Raw genomic sequence first — 23,302 nt, 5'->3', positions numbered from 1 at the left:
CCTCCATTACAATATGATACAGTAGCGTAAAATGAGAATGTATGACAGACTACATACAGGCAGTCCCTGGGTCCTGTAATGGTCTGTTCTTAAAATCTGTCCACAAAGGACTGCACAGTGAGCATAGTGGTTAATGAAACACTATTACAGCAACAGCAACTCAGGTTCAGTTCTACTGTTGTCCGTAAAGGATTTGTATGTTCTCCCCTTGACCACATAGGTTTCCTCTAGCTATTCCAGGTTCCTCCCACATTCCAAACGCATGTGTGTTAGGAGGTTAAATTTTAAAAAGGTGGCACAGACTCGTTAGGCTGGAAGGGACTGGTACCATATCATATCTCTAAAACTTAAATAAATTATCAACTGATTTTCCCATAAGTTCTCAATGTCTATTTTCTGTTGTTATCCATATCATTCATTAAGTAATTAGCCTAACCTGCTTAGAATTAAACTAATAGAATATATGCTGCACCCAATCAATAACAAAATGTAAAACATTTTATTATTATTGTTTGTAGTTTGAAAAATGCTTTAAAAATGAATGGGATAACTTGTGCAAGTCAGGTAATCTATAACCTGAGGAGTCCCTGTACCTAGAAAGCAGATTCCTTTTATTTTTGGTACTAAAACAAAGATACGTTTATACTCAGTGCCCAATCACTGGTTGGCTGCCAGTGACTAGTAGTGTTAGCAGAGATCGGTGTTGGGGGTGCATCTTTTTGTGCAGTGTATCAATGACTTAGATGATGGAATAGATGGCTTTGTCACCAAGATTGCAGATGACAAGAAGATTGGAGAAGGAGCTGGTAATGTTGAGGAAACAGGTATGCTGCAGAAGGACTTAGAGAAATTAGAATGGGCAATAAAGTGGCAAATGAAATATGATGTTGGTAAATGCATGGTCATGCACTTTGGTAGTAGAAATAAATGTCCGGAATATTTTCTAAATGGGGAGAAAATCCAAAAATCTGAAATGCAAAGGGAGTCCTTGGGCTAACTTGGGCTAACCCTAAAGGCTAACTTGGAGGCTGAGTCGTTGGTGAGGAAGGCAAATGTAATGTTAGCACTCATTTCAAGAAGTTTTGAATAAAAGAGCAGGAATGTGATGCTGAGGTTTTATAAGGCACTGGTGAGGCCTCACTTTGAGTATTGTGAATAGTTTTGGGCTCCTCATTTAAGAAAAGATATGCTGGCATTGGAGAAGGTCCAGAGGAAGTTCACAAGGATGATTCCAGGAATGAAAGGGCTATCACACAAACAACATTTAATGGCTCTGGGTCGGTATTTGCTGGAATTTAGAGGGATGAATGAGATCCCATTGAAACCTTTTGAATGTTGAAAAGCCTGGACAGAGTACATGTGGAAAGAATGTTTCCCATGGTGGAGGAGTCTAGGACAAGAGGGCACAGCCTCAAAATAGAGGGGTGTCCATTTATAATAGAGATGCAGAGAAATTTCTTTAGCTAGAGGGTGATGAATTTGTAAAATTTGTTAACACAGGCATTTGTGGGGGACAGTTTATTGGTTGAATGCTTGATAGAGAGAAAGTTTGAAAGGTTCTTGGTTGGACAGAGCATCGAACCTCATGGATAGAACATGGGGCAATGGGGTAGAGAAGGGGATAAAAAGATCATGAATGATTGGATGGTGGAGAAAACTCAATGGGTCAAATGGCCTAAATCTGCTCCTATGTCTTATGGTTTTATGGTCTTAAGGTATTTATTGTAGAAAGACATTTAAGTAAGTGGAGCAGACATTCCCTCAGTCAGGTGTTATAATCAATACAGGTGGACGTGAAGGTTTTTTAATGTGCTATCTGAGCTCTCCAGCCTCTAATATAGTAGGCAGTGCTGTGGATAGAAATAGATTATGGAAAGGGCTAATTGATTTGGATTGAGAATTTAGGATAAACATTTCCATATCAGGATGGGTCAGAGATCATCAAATTTTAATACTCCATAGAATCAGTAGGATTTTATCAAGAACGTCAGTATTCAGCATAGATTTTACAAATTATAACCCAAAAAGACAGCAATTAATGCACATTTGTTATACTAAACATCGATAGATAAAGAGGGAATTAATCAGAAATGGAGGAGTTTGGAGCATACAGGAAATATAGCCATAGAACCATAGAGTTATTGAGAAGTACAGCACAGAAACAGGCCATTCGACCCATCTAGTCCTTGCCAAATGATTTAAACTTCCTACTCCTTTCGACCTGCACACAGACCATAGCCCTCCATATCATCCATGTATCTATCCAAACTTGTTGAAATTGAGCTTGCATGCACCGTTTGACAGGCAGCTTGTCCCATACTCTCACCACCATCTGAGTGAAGAAGTTTGCCCTCTGTTCCCTTTAAACTTCTCACCTTTCACCCTTAACCCAGGTCTAGTTGTAGTCTCACACAGCCTCACAAAACTAACTTGCATTTATCCTATCTATCCCCCTCATAATTTTATAGACCTATATCAATTCTCCGCTCAATCTTGCATGTTCCAAGGAAAAAAGTACTAACCTATTCAATCTTTCCCTGTCACTCAGGTTCTCCAGTTCCAGCAACAGCTTTGTAAATTTTCTCTGTACTCTTTCAACCTTATTTACATCTTTCCTGTAGGTAGGTGACCAAAGCTGCACATGTACTTCAAATTAGACTTCACCAATGTCTTATACAACTTCAGCAACATTTCATCTCTTGTTGTCAATACTTTGATTTATGAAGTCAACGTGGCAAATGCTGCCACTTTCAATGAATTATTCACCTTTATTACAAGATCACTTTGTTCCATCACACTCCTCAGTGCTCTATCATTCACAGTTCAAGATTCAAGATTCAAGTGCATTTATTATCAAAGAATGCATAAATTATAGCAGCCCAAAACCTCATTTATCAGTTTGTCATATTAGCGGGCATGAAGCACAACAGCTGGTGCAGTCTTCATAGCCTCAGCACCATGGAAATAATGATCACGGAGAATGGGCAATATCGGCTCTTGTCCCAACCAATACCCTGTCTTGTCAACCTATCTGGGCTGGCATTTAAATTAACCAAGCAATGGATCAGCGAAAGACTTTGGTGCCCTGGAGAGAGGTAAGTTCCATCTGCCATTTTTTCAGCAGGTCCAGATCCTGCTGCAAGCCTGATAGTCTTCCTTACTGTCCATTACACCTTCATATTTGGTGTCATCCACAAATCTGATGACCCCGTTCACCACATTATCATCCAGATCATTGATATAGATGACAATCAACAATGGACCCAGCACCGATCCCTGCGGCACTCAACTAGTCACAGAACTCCAGTCAGAGAGGCCACCACATACTACCATTCTCTGGATTTTCCCACAAGGCCAAGGTCTAATGTTGAATGCCAAAAGACTGAACATTCTTGACCAACCTCCCATGTTGGACCTTGTGAAAGACCTTGCTAAAGTCCACATTGACAACATCTACTGCCTTGCATTCAACTTTCCTGATAACTTACTCAAACAACTCTATAAGATTGCCTAGACATGACCTATCATGAAGAAAGTTATGCTAACAATCCCTAATCAGTCCATGTCTATCCAAAAACCGATCTATCCAGTTAATTAGAATACATTCCAATACCTTTCCTTCTACTGATGTCAGGTTCACTGGCCTATAATTTCCTGGTTTATTTTTACAGCCTTTCTTAAACAGCAGAACAGCATTAGCAAACTTCCAATCCTCTGGTACCTCACTAGCGTTTGAGGGAACACCTTGTCAAGCCCTAGGGATTTATTCACCCTAATTTGCCTCAAGACAGCAAACACCTCTTTATAGGGCCCATGACCTCACTGCCACTTTGCCTCACTTCTTTAGACTGTGTGTAAATCTCCTGAGTGAAATTTAAATTTAAAGTATTTTGGTTCTTTAAATCTGGTGCCATTAATCAGAGCCTAATCTTTGTCAGTTATGGTATTAATTTCTTTGATAGCATTGACCCAGAATTTCGTAAATAGGAATCTCAAAGATGCATTGGAATGACTTTCTCTCATCATAACAAAGTGCTGATCTGCTAGACTTAATTCAGTAAGCCTTGGAGAACTGAAAATAGACATGCAAAGAGTAGAAATCCAAATGAAATCCAAAAAAAACCTTGCAGAAGGTAAACAATCTGAAATAAAGTTTAAAAATCTCAGCAGGTCATGAAGCATATGTGGATATGCATACATACATACTTACATATAATGAATGTGCATGTATATATATACATACACATGCACATAAACTTTTTATATATGTATATATCTTGCTATGGCATCCTCTCTGAATTCAATGAATCTTCTTTCAGCTGTTGATGATATTTAAAGCTGTGTCTTCTCTTTCAGAGTTACCAATCGGTTCTCTTGATCCTACTACCATTGATTTGACTGAATTAGTCAATAAGATGATAAATACAACACTTGAAGGTAAAATTTATAACTATTTAAGTGCTCAGAAAAGCAAAGCAATTCCAGTTAATATATTGTGGATATGATGAGATACTTACATTTAAAAAGTATTACAAGGTCCAGATGTATACTAAATATACATATAAAATATTCACAGGAGATCAACAATACTTCTCGTTGCTAGGAGTCACTTCCCATAGTTCCTTTGCACTCCACAAAGTGTCCATTCTTATATATAACAGTAAGTACTCATCATAGTTTTTAAAATTTGTCTTAAATTGTCATGCAGTAGTAAAAACTGCAGTGATATTGACTGATCTTATGATTTTACTGCCCATAGTTTCAAGTTTCTGGAAAATTGATCCATCTATTTTCCCAATGAAATATTGTTACTGCTTAAACAACAGAAGCAATGACTTGACAGGTTAGTTTATGTCAAAGTAATTCTATAAAGAGGCATAACCATGGAACAAATATGAAAATATGACCCCTTAAAGAATTATTCTTGGTATATGTAATTATGACAATTAGGATGTTGAAATGAAATTTGCCATAGAATTGTTTACTGCTCTTAGCCTCAGAGACGTTTCCTGCAGCCAAAAGATTTTAGGAGTAATTTCTGAGATCAAAAGCAAAAGGAACAGAAATTCTTATGTCATATTTTGTGATCCCATTTAAACTGCAGATCTAGTTATCCAAGTAGCAGAGACTCTGGCACCACAACAGGTACTGGCTAGTGGACACATCACACTAAGGCAGAAGCGGAATTTCCCAGCTCCCACCCCTCCCTTGCTTGTTTCTAGTTGATATCAACTCTTTGTTGCTCCTGATAACAAGAACCATATAATAAAGAGGGAAATGATTTGGCTTATAACTCTTTGATTGAATTACCTAATTGGACGTGCATAGACAAAGAAATTTTATTTCAAATATATATCTAGCTTGCTTTGGAAAATTAGTTTTGAATTGACTTCCATCACCCTCTCAGGCTAATTTAGTAACACTTTTGAAGCCTGATGGATTGAAATGCCTTTTATGTTGCTGATTCAATTCTGTTTTATATATACTGCTATTAATATCACTGAGAAGTGCATTCTAAGTCACTTACTGCATTAAAAAATTTCCTTATCTCCTAACTGGGTATTTTGCCATTTATCTTAAATCTATAAGAAGTCATTGACAATACTCGGTAGGCCAAGGAACATCTGCGCAGAGAGAAATTGAGTTAATATTTTTGACATCTGTCAATTAATAATCTTTTTATCACTTTTGATGAAAGATCATGGACTGGAATACCTTGTTTCTCTCCTTGCAGTTGCTGCCTGACTGGCTGAGTATTTTACAATTTTGCACACAAGTCACTTAATTATGCTGATTCATCTCTGTTATTCCTTAAATAATTGGAATGAAAGTAATAAAGTATTTAACCTTACAAAAACCTATACCATTCTAATGTTCATGATAATAATTTATTACTATAGAACATTTTAAATATTATTGTTAAGTTGCTATATTATTATAGACCAATTCTCTATGTTGTTTTTACAGATTTCACTGCTATTGTCGTTGACTTTGTGGGAAATACCACCAGTTTCTTCAAGGAGATTTTTAAATCTAACTCCATTCTCTATGGTTTCTGTTTTATTGATTATTATATATCTTTGCCATGGCCTCTTGGATACTTTCAGATCAAGAAAGCAGAAAGTTGTATATTAGGGAAATATTGCTTTAGGCATAGAGGAAAAATTATGATCTGGGTATGAGGAAAGGTTTAGTAATCTTGTGGATTAAAAATATGTTATTGATCCTATGGTTGTAGGAAATAATGATGAATCTGGAAATGAGGGAAGGTGAAACATTCTCTGCATAGGAAACTGTGATCTTGAATTTGTAGAGAAATCAGTGATCCTGAGAACAAGAGTAGACTAGTGTTCCTGGGAATAGGAGAAACTTGTACTTTTAGGAATGAGGAAATGTCTTGTGAGCTTGGAGATAGGAGTAGGTTTCTTGACTTGGACAATGGGGGAAAGTCTAGTGACCTAGAAGTGGAGTGAAACTGGAAAAGGAGGAAGAATTTGGGATCTTGGGATTGAGGGAAGAATTGGCGACCTGTGAACGAGGGAGGAGTTGATGTTCCAGGAATCAGAGAAGGGTTGGTGATTCTGGACATGGGTGAGGGTTGGTAATCCTGGGAATGCAGAAAGAGTTGGTGATCCTCAGAATGAAGGCAAGATTTACAATCTTGTTTATTTAAAAAAAATAATGATCTTCATCTTGGTCCATAGGCTAGTAATCTTGAATAAAAGCTAGTTTTTAGTAAGCTTTGTATATTTTGATATTGTCTCCAATGTAACTGGAATTTTAAGACTGATAGGAGTATACAAGCTTTATTTGGTGGCATTTTTACTTTTAACTTGCCAGATAACTTCAATGTATAAGAAAATCAAGAGGAACTTTGCAGCAAATGGTTAATTAGATTAAATCAGTTTTCCATTAATATTGTCCTCTATTCAGTAGTTAATGGAAAAGGGGATTGTTTTCACCACAAAATGTAGTTGTACTCTTAATTCCTGCAGTTACTTCTGGCAATATTTTGTCAAGTATTGAAGACCAGCTTTCTAGATCACAATGAAAATTCCACTGAAAGGACCAGCTAATAATGAATAATTGATAGTTTGGCTTCATGAGCTTGACTTGATATTATAGTATAATTTACAAGCAGAGAAAGGACATACTACAAATTTTATCTTTTTAATGTGAGTGTAACATAAAGGAATTTTATAGTAGGATAGAACAAATCCTGTATCCAACCGATAAGATATCAATAATTCTCTTTTTACAGTAGGTAAGACATGAAAAGTAGGAAAGTTAATTTGAATTAAGCTTCTCATAATTTTATTTTGGCTTGTGGCCCACCTAGTACAAAATACAGGATATGGAATTCATAGCAACAGCAGTGTTTGTAGTTGTCTCCTACAGCTGAGTGAATGCTTTTGGAAATTTTATGTGTGAAGCATCTGATATCTCTTCACAGAAGAGGAAAAGCAGTCAGAATGATTGTGATCAGTCAAAATAACATAACGCACCAATGCATAGCATGTTTGTCCCAAAAAAGGTCAGACAGTTACTTTAATTGAGAAATCATATGAGTTACTATTCTCTAAATTGTGAGACAGGCTGCAGTAATTAGAGAAGAGATTAATTTAAAATCTATTTCCATTGCAGTGAGTAAAAACGAGACGGACTGCATTTTCATCTGTGTTATGGCTGGTGTTATGGGTGAGCTGCTTTCTTGTTATGCTCTAACACATTCAAAATTTGCAATTGAGTATTTTATTGCAGATGTCCAATATGAATGACCTAACCTTCTAATCAACAAAATCTTCTTGAAAGTGATGGATTTTAGTTCATATTTCTTAGTCTGTATCCTAACTTATAATTCATTGGAAAGATCAATTGTCAGAATTGTTTCCTATTCCGAACAAAATTCTCAGTACAATTGTAAATTAGTATGGCAACTTGATTTTATGTAAATGCATTAGAAGAAAGGAATTTTTATATTAACTCCTACGCTCAGTAGATAAGAGCTTTGCATTGTAACATTTTATTTGTGATGTTCTGTACTTTATCATGGCATATTAGTGGTCACTGGATAAAGACTTAGACTTTATTACTGGTGCTTTGTGACACCATCACCGACCTCATCAAATCTGGAGAACTCCCATCCACTGCCACCGAACTTATACAGTAGTTTCCTTACCCCATACTGTTTGCTTCTACCTCCGACCCAAGATCCACAAACCTGATGGTCTGGGTAGGCCTACTGCCACTGCCTGCTCCTGTCCCAGTGAACTCGTGCCCTCATACCTCGACTCTATTCTATCCACCATGGTTCAGTCCCTTCCCACCTGCATCCATGACACTACTCATGCTCTTGTTCTCCTCAGTAACTTTCAATTTCCTAGCCCTGCCCACCTCACTTTCACCATGGATGTCTAGCCTCCATACACTTCTATCTCCCATTAAAGCTCTCCACCTCTTTCTTCAGAATAAGAATCAGAATCAGGTTTATTATCACCGGCATGTGATGTGAAATTTGTTAACTTAGCAGCAGCAGTTTAATGCAATACATAATCTAGCAGAGAGAGACAAATAATAATAACAATAAATAAAATAAAACATAATAAATAAATAAACAAATTAATCAATTACTTATATTGAATAGTATTTTAAAAAATATTCAAAAACAAAATTACTGTATATTTAAAAAAATGAGGTAGTGTCTAAAGCTTCAATGTCCATTGAGGAATCGGAAGACAGAGGGGAAGAAGCTGATTCTGAATTGCTGAGTGTGTGCCTTCAGGCTTCTGTACCTCCTACCTGAAGGTAACAGTGAGAAAAGGGCATGCCTTGGGTGCTGGAGGTCTTTAATAATGGACGCTGCCTTTCTGAGACATCACTTCCTGAGGATGTCCTAGGTACTTCGTAGGCTAGTACGCAAGATGGAGCCGACTAGATTTACAACCTTCTGCAGCTTCTTTTGGTCCTGTGCAGTAGCCCCTCCATACCAGACAGTGATGCAGCCTGTCAGAATGCTCTCCATGGTACAACTATAGAAGTTTTTGACTGTATTTGTTGACATGACAAATCTCTTCAAACTCCTAATAAAGTATAGCTGCTGTCTTTGCCTTCTTTATAACGACATCAATATGTTGGGACCAGGTTAGATTCTCAGAGATCTTGATGCCCAGGAACTTGAAACTGCTTACTGATCCCTCAATCCATTTCTGATCCCTCAATGAGGATTGGTATGTGTTCCTTTGTCTTATCCTTCCTGAAGTCCACAATCAGCTCTTTTGTCTTACTGACGTTGAATGCCAGGTTCTTAATAAAAGAACCAAACAATTGCCTCCTCCCTCTGGCAGAAATGGTCCTCATCCTCAACAACTTTTCCTTAGGCTCCTCCCACCTTCTGCAAACTCAAGGTGTAGCCATGTAGCATGGGCCGCAGCTATACCTGCCTCTTCATTGGCTACATAGATCAGTCCATGTTCCATGCCATCTCTGGTAATGCGTCCCCACTCTTCCTCTGCTACATTGATAACAGCATTGTTACGGCTTCATGAAACCATGCTGAGCACGTCAATTTCATCAACTTTGCCTCTAACTTCCATCCTGCCCTTAAATTCACTTGGTCCATTTCTGACAACTCCTTCTTTTCCAATCTATCTGTCTCCATCTTTGGAGACAAACTGTCTACCAATACACAATCTTTTATAAACCTACTAGTTCCCATGGTTATTTTGACCATACTTTTTTCCACCCTGACTCCTGTAAAAATGTTATTCCCTTTACTCAGTTCCTTCATCTCTCCTGCATATGTTCCCAGAATATAGCTTTCCTTGCCAAGATATCAGAAACATCCTCCTCCTTCACTCCCCTTCCCTTCTTCATCCATTCTCCACACAGATCTCTTTCCTACTGATCACCTCCCCCTGGGTCCCCTCCTCTCTCCCTGTCTCCTATCAGATTCCTTTCTCTCCAGCCACTTATCTTCCCAACCAGTGCCGGACTTACCGAGTTGCAATGAGCATCACTACAGCAATGCTACAGGGTCTCATGAAGAGTAGTTACATGTTTTGGCTTAGATCAGGACAGTGCTACTCAGGAGCATTTGTTATAGGAGAGGATATTCTGTGTGGATCTTGGGTCAGAGGTAGAAGCAAGTAGTGTGGGGTAAGGGAAATACAGTGCAAGTTATCAGCTATGCTGCTGTCCCAGCATAAAGTTATAGACAGATAGTCCTTGGATGGCTCTGAAATACGAAGAAGGTAAGGCGACAGAACAGCTTGTCAGGCCCCTCCACTTGCCACTGTCTAAAATGAAGGAAAATAGTTTTGGAGACTGTCCTAATGTGAAAAGGCCCAGGAAAACCAAGTTGTAGCAGGGAAATGACATCAGGTCAAGCAATCAAGTTTAACCAATATTTCAAACAACACACACGCACAAAATGCCGGAGGAACTTGGCAGACCAGGCTGCATTTATGGAAAAGAGTACAGTCGATGTTTGAGGCCGAAACCTCAATTCTGATGAGAAGCTGACTGTACTCTTCTCCATAGATGCTGCCTGGCCTGCTGAGTTCCTCCAGCGTCTTGTGTGTGTTGCGCAGATTTCCAGCCTCTGCAGATTTTCTCTTGTTTATGATTGGACTAGCCAATATTTCAATCATGTTTAACCAAGATTTCTTCCACACAATATGTAATTATCATGTGTGGAGCTTAACTAACCTGCGAACCTTGCTCAACAATGTCTTCCAACCAGGAATGCCATTCCAGGAGTACTTCCAGGTGTTTGCTGCTTGGATTAAGTACAGATTAAGATTATAAAGGGGAGGAACAGAATGAGTGTTATGAAGTGTCACCATCCTTCACAATCCAGATGAGGGTGGAGATGAGATTTTCAATATTGCCGCTAATGTCACATTTTGCATTTTTCTGATGAATAAATAAGCCATTTCTGGAAATCCAGAGCTGGTGTGTGTGTGTCATGATTGGAAGTGCCAGTAGCTGACTATGTTGGGTGAGTTATAGTCACATGGCCCCATTGAAACTATTGAAATCATTCATTGTGATAGTAGTACGTCCCAACCTGTTGCTGTTTTTATGAAATCCGGTATCATTTCCCACTTCTCATAATCGACACTGAAGGCTTTCACTAGCATCTTTGAAAATGAAACACAGAACATCTGTGTTTCTGACAGTCCCCCCCCCCCCCTTAAACATAACTGTGAGGGTATGGCGTTGCATTTACCCAAACTAGCCTGGTCTTCTTTGCTTGACGAATGCTGAGAAGTAATACATCTGGTCTCTGGATTAATGACTTGAAGGTGGCTTTCTTCCAGGTGGAAATTGTTTGGGTTTCTTTATAGGCAGTTCTTTCACTGCCTGTACTGGTATACTAAGGATGTAGGACTTGTGGTTCAGAATCTTAGTCCTAACAGTAAGCTTGTTATGCTCTTGCATCAGTTTGGTAATCAGCTGAATTTGCTGTCTGTCTCTCCAATGCTTACACTGTGTTCTTCATCAAAAGAAATTTCATCTGTTATGACTGTTGCCACCATAGCATTGCTGAGTTTGATCATGGGCAAAGGATATTGTCTTGTCTCATAACCATATACTTGTTGACACTGGTAATGAGAGAGAACATGGCACATGCATGAAGAGGATGCTCCGTTATCTGCTAAACATGATTATCTGTTTGGGCAGCTGGGCAGCATCATCAACACTAGAGAACACTCTGATCAGGACTTGTAGCAACATTGCCTTGGCTTCCAATCTATACAGATGCAAGATTCACAAACAGTTCAGACTCCATCATGCTGAGCACCAGTGCCCCCCAGGTCTGTGTGCTCAGCCACCACTGTTTACACTGCTAATGCATAGTTGAACTGCCAAATCCATTTCTAACCACATCATTAAGTTAACTGATGACAGAACAGTGGTTGGCCTCATCAGCAACAATGAATAAACAGCATACAGAGAGAAGGTAGAGCATCTTGTATGAACACACCAACCTGAGTTTCAATGTGGACAAGACTAATGAGATGGTTTCAACTTCAAGAAGATGCAGGCTGACTACTTTCTACTGCACATCAACGACTTTTCCACGGAGAGAGTCAGGAGCACCAAGTTTCTTTGCGTACACAAAACCGATGATCTCACCTCATCCCACAACACTGCCCCTTTAGCCAAGAGAGTGGATCACCACATTCACTTCCCGAGAAAACTGAGGCAAGCAAGGCTCCACAACCCCTATTCTCACTGCTTTCTACTGGAGCACCATGCAGAGTGTCCTGACCATCTGCATCACAGTCTGGTATGGGAATGGCAATGCATTAGGTTGAAAAATAATGAGGACTGCTGTAAAAGTCATCTGGGTCTCTCTCTTTCTCCTCCCCCGCCCCACTCCAGATATTTATCAGAAATGCTGCATACATACTTCCTCCAGTCTTGTCAAAGACCCTCTCCCATTATCTCTTCAACCTCCTGCCATCAGGTAGGAGGTAATGCAGCATTACAACTAGAACTGTCAGGCTGGCTGACAGCTCCTTCCCCTAGGCTGTTACACCCTGCTGCCACCCAGCACCCATTTACACCCTGTCTGCCCCCACCCACTCCCCGACTCACAGACACACTCTCATCCTGCACTGGTCACTTTTCATCTTTTACTGCTGCTGTATCACATATTTTTTGTTTGTTTTAATATACTAGTGTCAGTAACTTTATACTGTCATACATAATCATGCACCTTGCACTTGATGTCAACCTGTCAATCTTCAGGACATGCCACGCAGGGACAGAGTGACAAGTATTTTGTGACTTGTCTGTGCTGCATCCTAACTATGCACTGTGTGTGGTTAAATGTACTCTGTTTTGCATCTTGGCCCCAGAGCAATGACGTTTCGTTTTACTACACACGTGTATGGTTGAATGGCAAAAAACTTGAACTGAACTTGAACTTGAAACCAGTGAATCCAGAGGGAAAGTGTAAATCCACAACAGGAAAAAAAATGAGGTCTGATAAAATAGGGGGCTTCAGGTAGGCCTGCTCCACTTTATTCTTTATCTGAGACCACCTTGGCACAGTGGTCAGTGTAGCTCCAGGAATTTGGGTAAATACTGACCTCAGGAGTAGCCTGTGAAAAGTTAGCATATTTTCCCTGTGACCATGTGCATTTTCACTGTTGGATTTCCAAAGATTTGTCAGTTGGCTGATCAGCTGTTATAAATTGCTCCCAGTGAAGCTGAAGAGGCTAAAGTAACCCTCAGAGGCTGGAGAACTTAAGAGGAGTACGTGGGGATGTGAAAGAGAATAAGTTGTCCTGGGTCCTAATGATAAGCTGAATGACCTCTTTTTTGTGACATAATGTAAGTAGAAACATAAAAATATAGAAAACCTACAGCACAATACAGGCCCTTCGGCCCACAATGCTGTGCCGAACATGAACTTACTTTAGAAATTACCTAGGATTACACATAACCCTCTATTTTTCTGAGCTCCATGTACCTGTCCAGGAGTCTCTTAAAAGACACATCTGTTCCTGCCTCCACCACCGTTGCCAGTAGCCCATTCCACGCACTCACCACTCTATGCATAAAAATTCTACCCCTGACATCTCCTCTGTACCTACCTCAAAGCACCTTAAAACTATGCCCTCTTATGTTAGCCATTTCAGCTCTGGGAGAAAGCCTCTGACTATCCATACGATCAATGCCTTTCATCATCTTATACACCTCTATCAGGTCTCCTCTCATCCTCCGTCACGCCAAGGAGAAAAGGCCGAGTTCACTCAACTATTCTCATAAGGCATGCTCCCCAATCCAGGCAACATCCTTGTAAATCTCCTCTGCATCCTTTCTATAGTTTCCACATCCTTCCTGTAGTGAGGACTGAGCACAGTACTCCATGTGGGGTCTAACCAGGATCCTATATAGCTGCAACATTACCTCTCGGCTCTTAAACTCAATCCCATGACTGATGAAGGCCAACACACTGTACGCCCTCTTAAACACACAGTCAACATGCGCAGCAAATTTGAGTATCCTATGGATTTAGACGCCAAAATCCCTCTGATCCTCCAACTGCCAAGAGTCTTACCATTAATGCTATATTCTGCCATCATATTTGATCTTCCATAATAAACCACCTCATACTTATCTGGGTTGAACTCCATCTGCCACTTATCAGCCCAGATTTGCATCCTATAGATGTCCCACTGTCCCACTGTAACCTCTGACAGCCCTCCACACTGTCCACAACACCCCCAAACTTTGTGTCATCAGCAGATTTACTAACCCATCCCTCCACTTCCTCAACCAGATCATTTATAAGTTCACGAAGAGAAGGGGTTCCAGAACAGATCCCCGAGGCACACCACTAGTCACCAGCCTCCATGCAGAATATGACCCATCTACAACCACTTTTTGCCTTCTGTGGGCAAGCCAATTCTGGATCCACAAAGCAAGGACCCCATGGATCCCATGCCTCCTTACTTTCTCAATGAGCCTTGCATGGGGTACCTTATCAGATAGCTTGCTGAAATCCATATACACTACATCTACTGCTCTACCTTCATCAATGTGTTTAGTCACATCCTCAAAAAATTCAATCAGGCTTGTAAGGCATGACCTGCCTTTGAAAAAGCCATGCTGACTATTCTTAATCATATTATTTCTCTCCAAGTGTTCATAAATCCTGCCTCTCAGGATCTTTTCCATCAACTTAACAACTGAAGTAAGACACACTGGTCTATAATTTCTGGGGTATCTCTACTCCCTTTCTTGAATAAGGTAAGAACATTTGCAACCCTCCAATCCTCTGGAACCCTTCCCATTCCCAATCATGATGCAAGGATCAATGCCAGAGGCTCAGCAATCTCGTCCCTTGTCTCCCACGGTAACCTGGGGTGCATCTCATCCGGTCCCAGAAAGTTATCCAACTTGATGTTTCCAAAAGCTCCAGCACATTCTCGTTCTTAATGTTTATATGCTCAGGCTTTTCAATCCCCTATAAATCATCCCTACAATTGCCAAGATCCTTTTCCGTAGTGAATACTGAATCTAAGTATTCTTTAAATATCTCTGCTAAATCCTCCAGTTCCATACACACTTTTCCACTGTCACACTTAATTGGTCCTATTCTCTCATGTCTTATCCTCTTGCTCTTCACATACCTTGGGGTTTCCTTTAATCCCACTCGCCAAGGCCTTCTCATGGTCCCTTCTGGCTCTCCTAATTTCATTCCTAAGCTCCTTCCTGCTAGCCTTATAAACTTCTAGATCTCTATCATTACCTAGTTTTTTGAACCTTTCGTAAGCTTTTGTTTTCTTCTTAACTAGATTTTCAACAGCCTTTGTACACCACAGTTCCTGTACCCTACCATCTTTTCCCTGTCTCATTGGAATGTACCTATGCAGATCGCCATGCAAATATCCCCTGAACATTTGCCACATTTCTGCCGTACATTTCCCTGAGAACATCTGTTCCCAATTTAAGCTTTGTATTTCCCCTTACTCCAATTTAACTCTTTCCTAACATGTTTGTTCCTATCCCTCTCCAATGCTATGGTAAAGGAAATAAAATTGTGATTACTATCTCCAAAATGCTCTCCCACTGAGAGACCTGACACCTGACCAGGTTCATTTCCCATTACTAGATCAAGTACAGCCTCTCCTCTGGTAGGCTTATCTACATATTGTGTCAGGAAACACATGTAACAAACTTCACCCCATCTAAACCCTTTGCTCTAGGGAGATGTCAATCTCTGATCAGCAGTGCCACACCCCAACCTCTTTTACTTCCCTCCCTATCCTTTCTGAAACATCTAAAGCCTGGTACTTGAAGTAGCCATTCCTGCCCCTGAGCCATCCAAGACTCTGTAATGGCCACAGTATCATAGATCCAAGTACTGATCCACACTCTAAGCACATCCACGTTGTTCATGATGGTTTTTGCATTAAAATAGACTCATCTCAAACCATTGGTCTGAGCGTATTCCTTCTCGATCACCTGCCTATCCTCCCTCTCACACTGTCTCCAAGCTTTCTCTATTTGTGAGCCAATCACCCCTTCCTCCATCTCTTTAGTTCAGTTCCCACCCCCCAGTGATTCTAGTTTAAACTCTCCCCAATAACCTTACCAAACCTCTCTACCAGGATATTGGTCCCCCTCGGATTCAAGTGTAACCCATCCTTTTTGTACAGGTCACGCCTGCCTAAAAAGAGGTCCCAATGATCCAGAAATCTAAATCCCTGCCCCCGCTCCAATCCCTCAGCCATGCATTTCCACCTTTGTGGTCCTACTTCTCAACTTCCTTCTTAACTTCCTGTAGTCTATTTTCAGGACCTCCTCCATTTTCCTATCTATGCCGTTGGTACCAATATGTACCATGACCTCTGGCTGTTCACGTTCCCACTTCAGGATATCGTGGACATGATCAGAAACATCCCAGACCCTATCACCTGGGAGACAAACTACCATCCACTTTTCTTTTCTGTGTCCACAGAATCATCTGTCTGACCCCTAACTATAGAGTCTCCTATTCCTTTCCCTTTCTATTCCTAAAGCCTTCTTCCTTTCCCTACCCTTCCTAGCCACAGGGCCAGACTCTGTGCCAGAGGTGTGACCTTTGTGGTTTCCCTCAGGTAGGCTGTTCCCCAACCCCAGTACTCAAACGGGAATATTTATTGTTAAGGGGGACAGCCACAGGAGTACTCTCTCGTATGTTGCCAAACTGTGGTGTGCCTGTTGTCATGACAGAAACAAATGAGACTGCGAAGTTTAGGGGATGACCAGTCCTCTCCATTATCTGCTAGTGACCCAACCTGGTCACTGCCAAATCTGGATGAGCAGAGGAAAGTGCCATTGCTGCTCTCTTGACTTGCCTTGAGGACAACTTAAAAAGAAGATAATGTTCACTATCAATCTTTCCACTGTCCCCACCAGATATAATCTGTCAGATATTTGACCGAACCTTTTAGCATGACTCTGCCAAAGGTCCTTCCAATGATGCCATGGATTGAGATGGTTGTGTTGCCTTCCCTGTCACTTTTGTTCTTTGTGCAATGCATGGGGAGAGGCAACCAAGGAGGAGGAGGCCATAGAGGATTAGCAACTGATGGGAATATGACAAGATGAGAATTTCAGCTGGAATTAAAATCCTGCCTGGTGCTTTCTTATCTGCAAAGAGTGTTTTTGAGTTCAGTTCCTGAAGGTTCTGCACTGAGCTCTTTCACACTAGGTAGCTGTGGAAGAGCATCAAGCACAGGCTGGGAAATATCCATCTCACTTGGGTACATCTCAAGTAGTGCCCTGCCCAGCAGATCATTTGCTTGTTCCTGTTGGTAAGGACTTTATTATTATGGATTTCAAAGAAGCAACTTTAGCAATTGAGGGACAAGTGCATGACATGGAATTTTCAAGTCCATCATTTTCAGGACCTGAAAATTTCCTTGTGCAATGATCTGAATTTTTTAGCGTAAGTTGTTGGTTTGCATCCTATGTCATCTTTTACTTGGCTTCATTGACTTAGTCTAGATTTCAAAATGTTTTAGAATTAGGAAATGTGTGACTGCAAGCAGTAAACATTTCTTCAATTATATCTATCATTTCTGTTAAGTGGTTTTCAATCTAATTTACATTTCTGTTTCTTCCTTCACTAATCATGAATGCTGCTGTATGATAAACATTGACATTAGCATCTTCCATGCTATATCTGTGTGATTGGCTTGGCCTTCAGGTGGATGAGTGCTTGCAAATACTATTCATATTTTTTAAATATTTTGTGAACATGGAATGTTGATATGTTAGGCCATTATGTTTAGATTTGTTAAGTATTCATTACAGCACTTCACCTGACTACTAATGAGAGACTATCTGTACTGTGACAGGTGCAGGTGTGATAAACACTAGGCAAAGCATGCCTTCTGCTAAAAACAAGGAATTCTATTGAGGCTGGAAGTTTTGATCGACACACACAAAATGCTGGAGGAACTCAGCAAGTAGGGTAGCATCTACAGAGGGGAATAAATGTTTGGCATTTGAGGCCCAGACCTTGATGAAGGGTCTCAGTCCAAAATGTCAACTGTTTATTCCCCGCACCTCCATAGTTGCTGCTTGACTAGCTGAGTTTCTCCAACATTCTATGTGTGTTGCTCCTATCTAGTTGGCGGCAATGGCCAGATCTTAGGTGACTCCTTGATACCTAGTACCAGTGTTTACATGAAAGAATATGCCAATGTATATTTATTATTACTATAATTATACATTATTATGTATATTTATTACTACAACAATATTGTTATTATTTATTACTACAACAATATTGGGGAAACACAGAAAGGGTATTGTCATTAACATAAGGATTAATGATGAAAATAGCAATAGATGGAAATTTAATACAAAGGTATAAGAGTATCTCAAAATCCTTAATTGTTATGCTCTGATAATAGTTATATTAGAATACAGTAGAGTGCAATTGTTTCAAAGCTCCAACTTAGATCCTGACCTTCGATGTTTACTATGTGCAGTTTGTGTTCTCCCTGTGAAATTGAGGGCTTTCCTACAGTGCTTCACATCTCGTTTTCATCCTAGCTATTTGTTTAATTTGCTAGAAGTTACCTCTGATGGAGGTGGCTGGTGAGAGAATCAGGAGGTTTTTAAGGACATGTCTGAGATGGTAGTTTGCAGGGAAATAAACACAAGAATATGATTCTGGGAGAGCATAGAATCAACAGTCTCCTCTATGTCATTAGAAAATACAATGCGAAACAGAGGTATTAACCGTTTGTTATTCTGTTGATTTTGCAGACAGAGATATGACCTCGCTGTGGTTTTCAGATTCACTGCAGCCAGTTATAAATGAAACATTTTACAACAGGAGATCTACTACCACTGGTCAGTACCCTTACTTTCTCATTTGTCCATCTTTTGCTTCTTATTATTACATCTCCTGGAGTATTGCTCTGAGGATCAGGGATGATACCAGATAAGTTGCGTCAGCAGAGTGCAGGTCAGAGTTGCAGGCTGCTGGGGTTAAAGCAATTGCAGAAACAAGCAACAAGGTGAGGAATGGAGAATCAAGAGGACAGCAGTGGTGAAATGTAGGCTCGTACTGAGGATCTGGGAGCTGAAGTCAGGAAATGTCCAGAAGGCAGGGTGGATCTTGATAATGAAATGCTGAACAGTTGTCTACTGCAGCTAGAAGCATTCAAAAAGGCAGTGCAGTAGCCTAGTGGTCATTATAATGCTTTATAGCAATAGCACTCACCAACTGGGATTCAATTCCCATCATTGGCTGTAAGAAGTTGTACATTTTACCTGTGACGATGTGTGCTTCTTCCAGGTTCTCTGGTTTCCTCCCTCACTGCATACACATACATTTACGTTTAGTGAATTGTGGGAATGCTAACATGGCCAAACTTGCTGACTGCCCACAGTACAATCCTTGGACTGTGTTGGTCATCGATGGAAATGATGCATGTTACAATTACATTTTTGATGTTTCAATATACTTGTGTCAAATAAACTAAAACTCTAATCTTAAATTTGATAAATGTTTCTATTTGGTCAAAGCCTTTAACAAAGTTGCTGTAAATTTTAAGTATATTTCACTTCATACTATTTGGTCCCATGAGAAATAAAAGTTGGTTTCTGAGTGAGCCATACCACCAATTACAAAGTGGAGGTGAGATGTGAGTTTGAGTGCAGAGATTATGGACCTGCTAACCGTCTCCCCAACAAATGCTTTTAAGTCAAAATATGCTAGCCCGCAATATGGGCTGGTTCAATTAGATAATGTGAAAATATGACCCCAGTTTATCCCATAAATCTGTGCTTTTCAAGTGTTTGATGTGGGCATTGTAATTGAAGACATATAAACAGTTGTTGAAATATTTTGCTGCAGTGTCATAAGTGTGAAAAGAATAATTTTATCTACATTAATTTGTATTTATGTTGCAACTTTACTAGTTGCAGGTGCTTGCAGATTGAAGGGACTAACTATTTTACTAGTGAGAGGGACCTGGCTGCCCTTGTTTCTTTGGTGCTGGTATAAATATTGAAAGGCATGCTGTGCAAGTCTGGAGCTCCATATAGAAGCATCAGCCAGCCGCTGCATTTGTGTCTGCACGTTCCACACTTCCACATCTGTCCACTGCAGTACTGAAGTAAGGAATGCACTGGAGGGCAGCTGTGAGTGCAGGTGACTTTCTGCCCACCTCTGGACTCTAAAATTCAGACCTCTCAGTATTGTGTCTGCCATAGCTGATGTATGTAGCATGATCCTAGTCATTTGAATTTGTGTATTGCTTCATTAAAATCTGAGGTACATTTTTAAACTTTATTTTATTTAATATTGAATTACATTAATTTACATGTGTAAATTATAGTTTCACGTGAAGTTTTTGTTTTTAATTTATACCTTTTAATTCCATAAATCAAAGACACGAGAAACAGTGGCCATAACTTTCTGGTAGCATGGGTTATTGGAAGGACATCAGGGTGGTCCATGTTCCTGCAGTCTGTGGCCTCACCACTGACGACAGTCCACGTCAGCGGGAAGAAACGAGGCTGGCAGGATGCTTGGAGCCCAACGACTGCAAAATATCAGCGTCAATGGGATCAATTGGCAAAAAGTGTATGTGATTCTGGAATGTGATGTTGCTGACACAATCCAACATAGTGCTTCAGGTCAATAATCCCTAATGTTTTCAGTACCATCAAAAGACTTAGGTTTTTCCATTTGTAATTTAGGACTACATCCCAGACTTTCAGCCTGGAGTCAAATGGACTGATCCATTTGGTTCGCTTTTGCTCTTGTCTAAGTTTTATCAGAAGAAGCAGTATTTCAAATCAGCTATCTTTCAACAATTACTGGTAATAAAGAACAATCACAGCTCCAAAATGATAACTTTTACTGTCTTTGTTGGAGTACACTCAGTAGTGGGAGAATATGCAGAATTGCAGAATATGAAGCTTTGGTCTATCATTTATGATTCGTACTACCTCATTTTTGAGATAATTTACAGTTTCTATGGAGGCATTCCTTTCTGACTACTACACACTGGTGAAAATAATTTGGAGTCAAAACAGCACATTGCCTAGTATAGAAACATAGAAAACCTATATCTCTGTGAGGTCTTACTGACCGATTCATTTCCCTGCCTAACAACTCATCAAAGGTATTTATTGGCTATAAAGCTTTATTCAAACTACTATAAATATGCAAATCATCTCCATCTCTTTATCTTTCACTACTTGTCAATGGCAGCAAGGACCTACTTTTCCAATTATTCTCTCCTTATTGCTGCAAACAAATCAATATCTGTAAGATGTGGGTGCAGCAAGTCTCATTAATCATTATTTGAATCTCATTCAAAGAATGGATCTAAATTTCATAGAACATAGAAAACCTACAGCACCAATACAGGCTCTTCGACCCACAATACTGTGCCAAACATGGACTTACTTCAGAAATTACCTAGGGTTACCCATAGCCCTCTATTTTACTAAGCTCCATGTACCTTTCCAGGAGTCTCTTAAAAGACCCTATTGTATCCGCCTCCACCACCATCGCTGGCAGCCCTTTCCATGTACTCACTACTCTGCATAAAAAACTTACCCCTGACATCTCCTCTGTACCTACTCCCCAGCACCTTAAAACTGTTACATCTAAAGCCAGAAAAGATTCCAGCTTAAGCATCTGGACTGAAGGTTGATTTTTTCACATGGTTACAGAGTAGTATTGGTGAAATTAGAGGTACACAGCCCTTTAGTCCAAGGTATCAATGCCAACCAAGGCGCTTTCCCAAGCTGTTTCCATATGTCTGCATTCAGCCCATTTCCTTCTAAACCTTTCCTATTCCAGGTGGAGGGACATGGATTTCAGAAATCAGAGGTGCAAAGGAATTTGGGAGTCCTCATGCAGGATTCCCTAAAGGTTAACTTGTAGTTTGAATCAGTGATACGAAAGGCAAATGCAATGTTAGCAACTATTTTCAGAGGACTAGAACATAAGAGCAAAGCATTTGACAGGGTCCCTCATGACAGACTCATCCAGAAAGTCATGAGGCATGGGATAAGTGGAACCTTGGCTGTTTGGATAAAAAATTGGCTTAAAGGAAGAAAACAGAGGGTAGTTATGGAAGGGAAGTATTCTGCCTGGAAGTCGGTAACTATTGGAGTGCCACAGGGATCTGTTCTGGGACCCCTGCTATTTGTGATTTTTATAAGTGACCTGGATGTAGAGGCAGGAGGATTGGTGAGTAAGTTTGCGTATGACACAAAGATGGGAGGAGTTGTGGATGGAGCTGTAGGTTGTCGAAGGTTACAAGAGGATATAGACAGGCTGCAGAGTTGGGCAAAAAAATGGCAGATGGAGTTCAATCTGGACAAGTGTGAGGTGATGCATTTTGGAAGGACAAACCAGAAGACTGAGTACAGGAATAATGGTCAGTTACATAAGAGTGTGGATGAACAAAGGGACCTTGGGGTTCAAATCCATACATCTCTCAAGGTTGCTGCATAGGTTGATAGGGTAGTTAAGAAGGCCTATGAGCTGCTAGGCTTCATTAACAGGGGATTGAGTTCAAGAGTAGAGAGGTCATGTCGCAACTCTACAAATCTCTGGTGAGACTGCACTTAGAGTATTGTGTTCAATTCTGGTCACCTCACTATAGGAATGATGTGGAAGCTATGGAGAGGGTGCAGAGGAGATTTACCAGGATGTTGCCTGGATTGGAGAACAAGTCATATGAAGCAAGTTAGCAGAGCTGGGACTTTCCTCTTTGGAGCATAGAAGAATGAGAGGGGACTTGATAGAGGTCTACAAGATTATGAGAGGCATAGATAGGGTGGATAGTCAGTACCTGTTTCCCAGGGCAACAATAGCAAACACCAGAGGGCATATGTACAAAATTAAGGGAGAAAAGTTTAGGGGAGACATCAGGGGTAAGTTTTTTACACAGAGGGTTCTGAGTGCCTGGAATGACTTGCCAGGGACGGTGGTGGAGGCTAAAACATTAGGGGTATTTAAGACCCTCTTGGACAGATACACGAATGAAAGAAAAATGGAGGGTTATGGGGTAGTGTGGGTTTAGTATTTTTTTTAAGGATTATATGGGTCAGCACAACATGGAGGGCTGAAGGGCCTGTACTGTGCTGTAGTTTTATATTATTCTATGTAATGCTAAGGCATTATAAGGCATTAGTCAGACCACGCTTTGTGAACTGTGAGCAGTATCTAAGAAAGGACCTGCTGGCATTGGAGAAGTTCCGAAGAAGTGTATGAAAATGATTGCGAGACTGAAATGGCTAATGCATGAGG

The 23,302-nt window shown here is 40.3% G+C and overlaps 1 protein-coding gene across 1 annotated transcript in view; it reads left to right on the top strand.

Moving 5' to 3' along the window:
- Positions 1-23,302, top strand: part of LOC132381436 (HERV-H LTR-associating protein 1) — a 57,035-nt gene that overhangs the window by 22,918 nt on the left and 10,815 nt on the right. Inside the window, exons 4-9 of the mRNA XM_059950877.1 lie at positions 4,357-4,437; positions 4,577-4,660; positions 4,760-4,843; positions 5,968-6,051; positions 7,645-7,698; positions 18,787-18,873. Of these exons, the coding sequence (XP_059806860.1) occupies positions 4,357-4,437; positions 4,577-4,660; positions 4,760-4,843; positions 5,968-6,051; positions 7,645-7,698; positions 18,787-18,873 (474 nt within the window). The remainder of the gene's footprint in view (positions 1-4,356; positions 4,438-4,576; positions 4,661-4,759; positions 4,844-5,967; positions 6,052-7,644; positions 7,699-18,786; positions 18,874-23,302) is intronic.

Source organism: Hypanus sabinus, chromosome 1 (genome assembly GCF_030144855.1).
Source record: "Hypanus sabinus isolate sHypSab1 chromosome 1, sHypSab1.hap1, whole genome shotgun sequence".
NCBI classification, from domain to species: Eukaryota; Metazoa; Chordata; class Chondrichthyes; order Myliobatiformes; family Dasyatidae; genus Hypanus; species Hypanus sabinus.
Note: the sequence above shows the minus strand (reverse complement) of the source record. Positions and strands in the feature narration are given on the sequence as shown.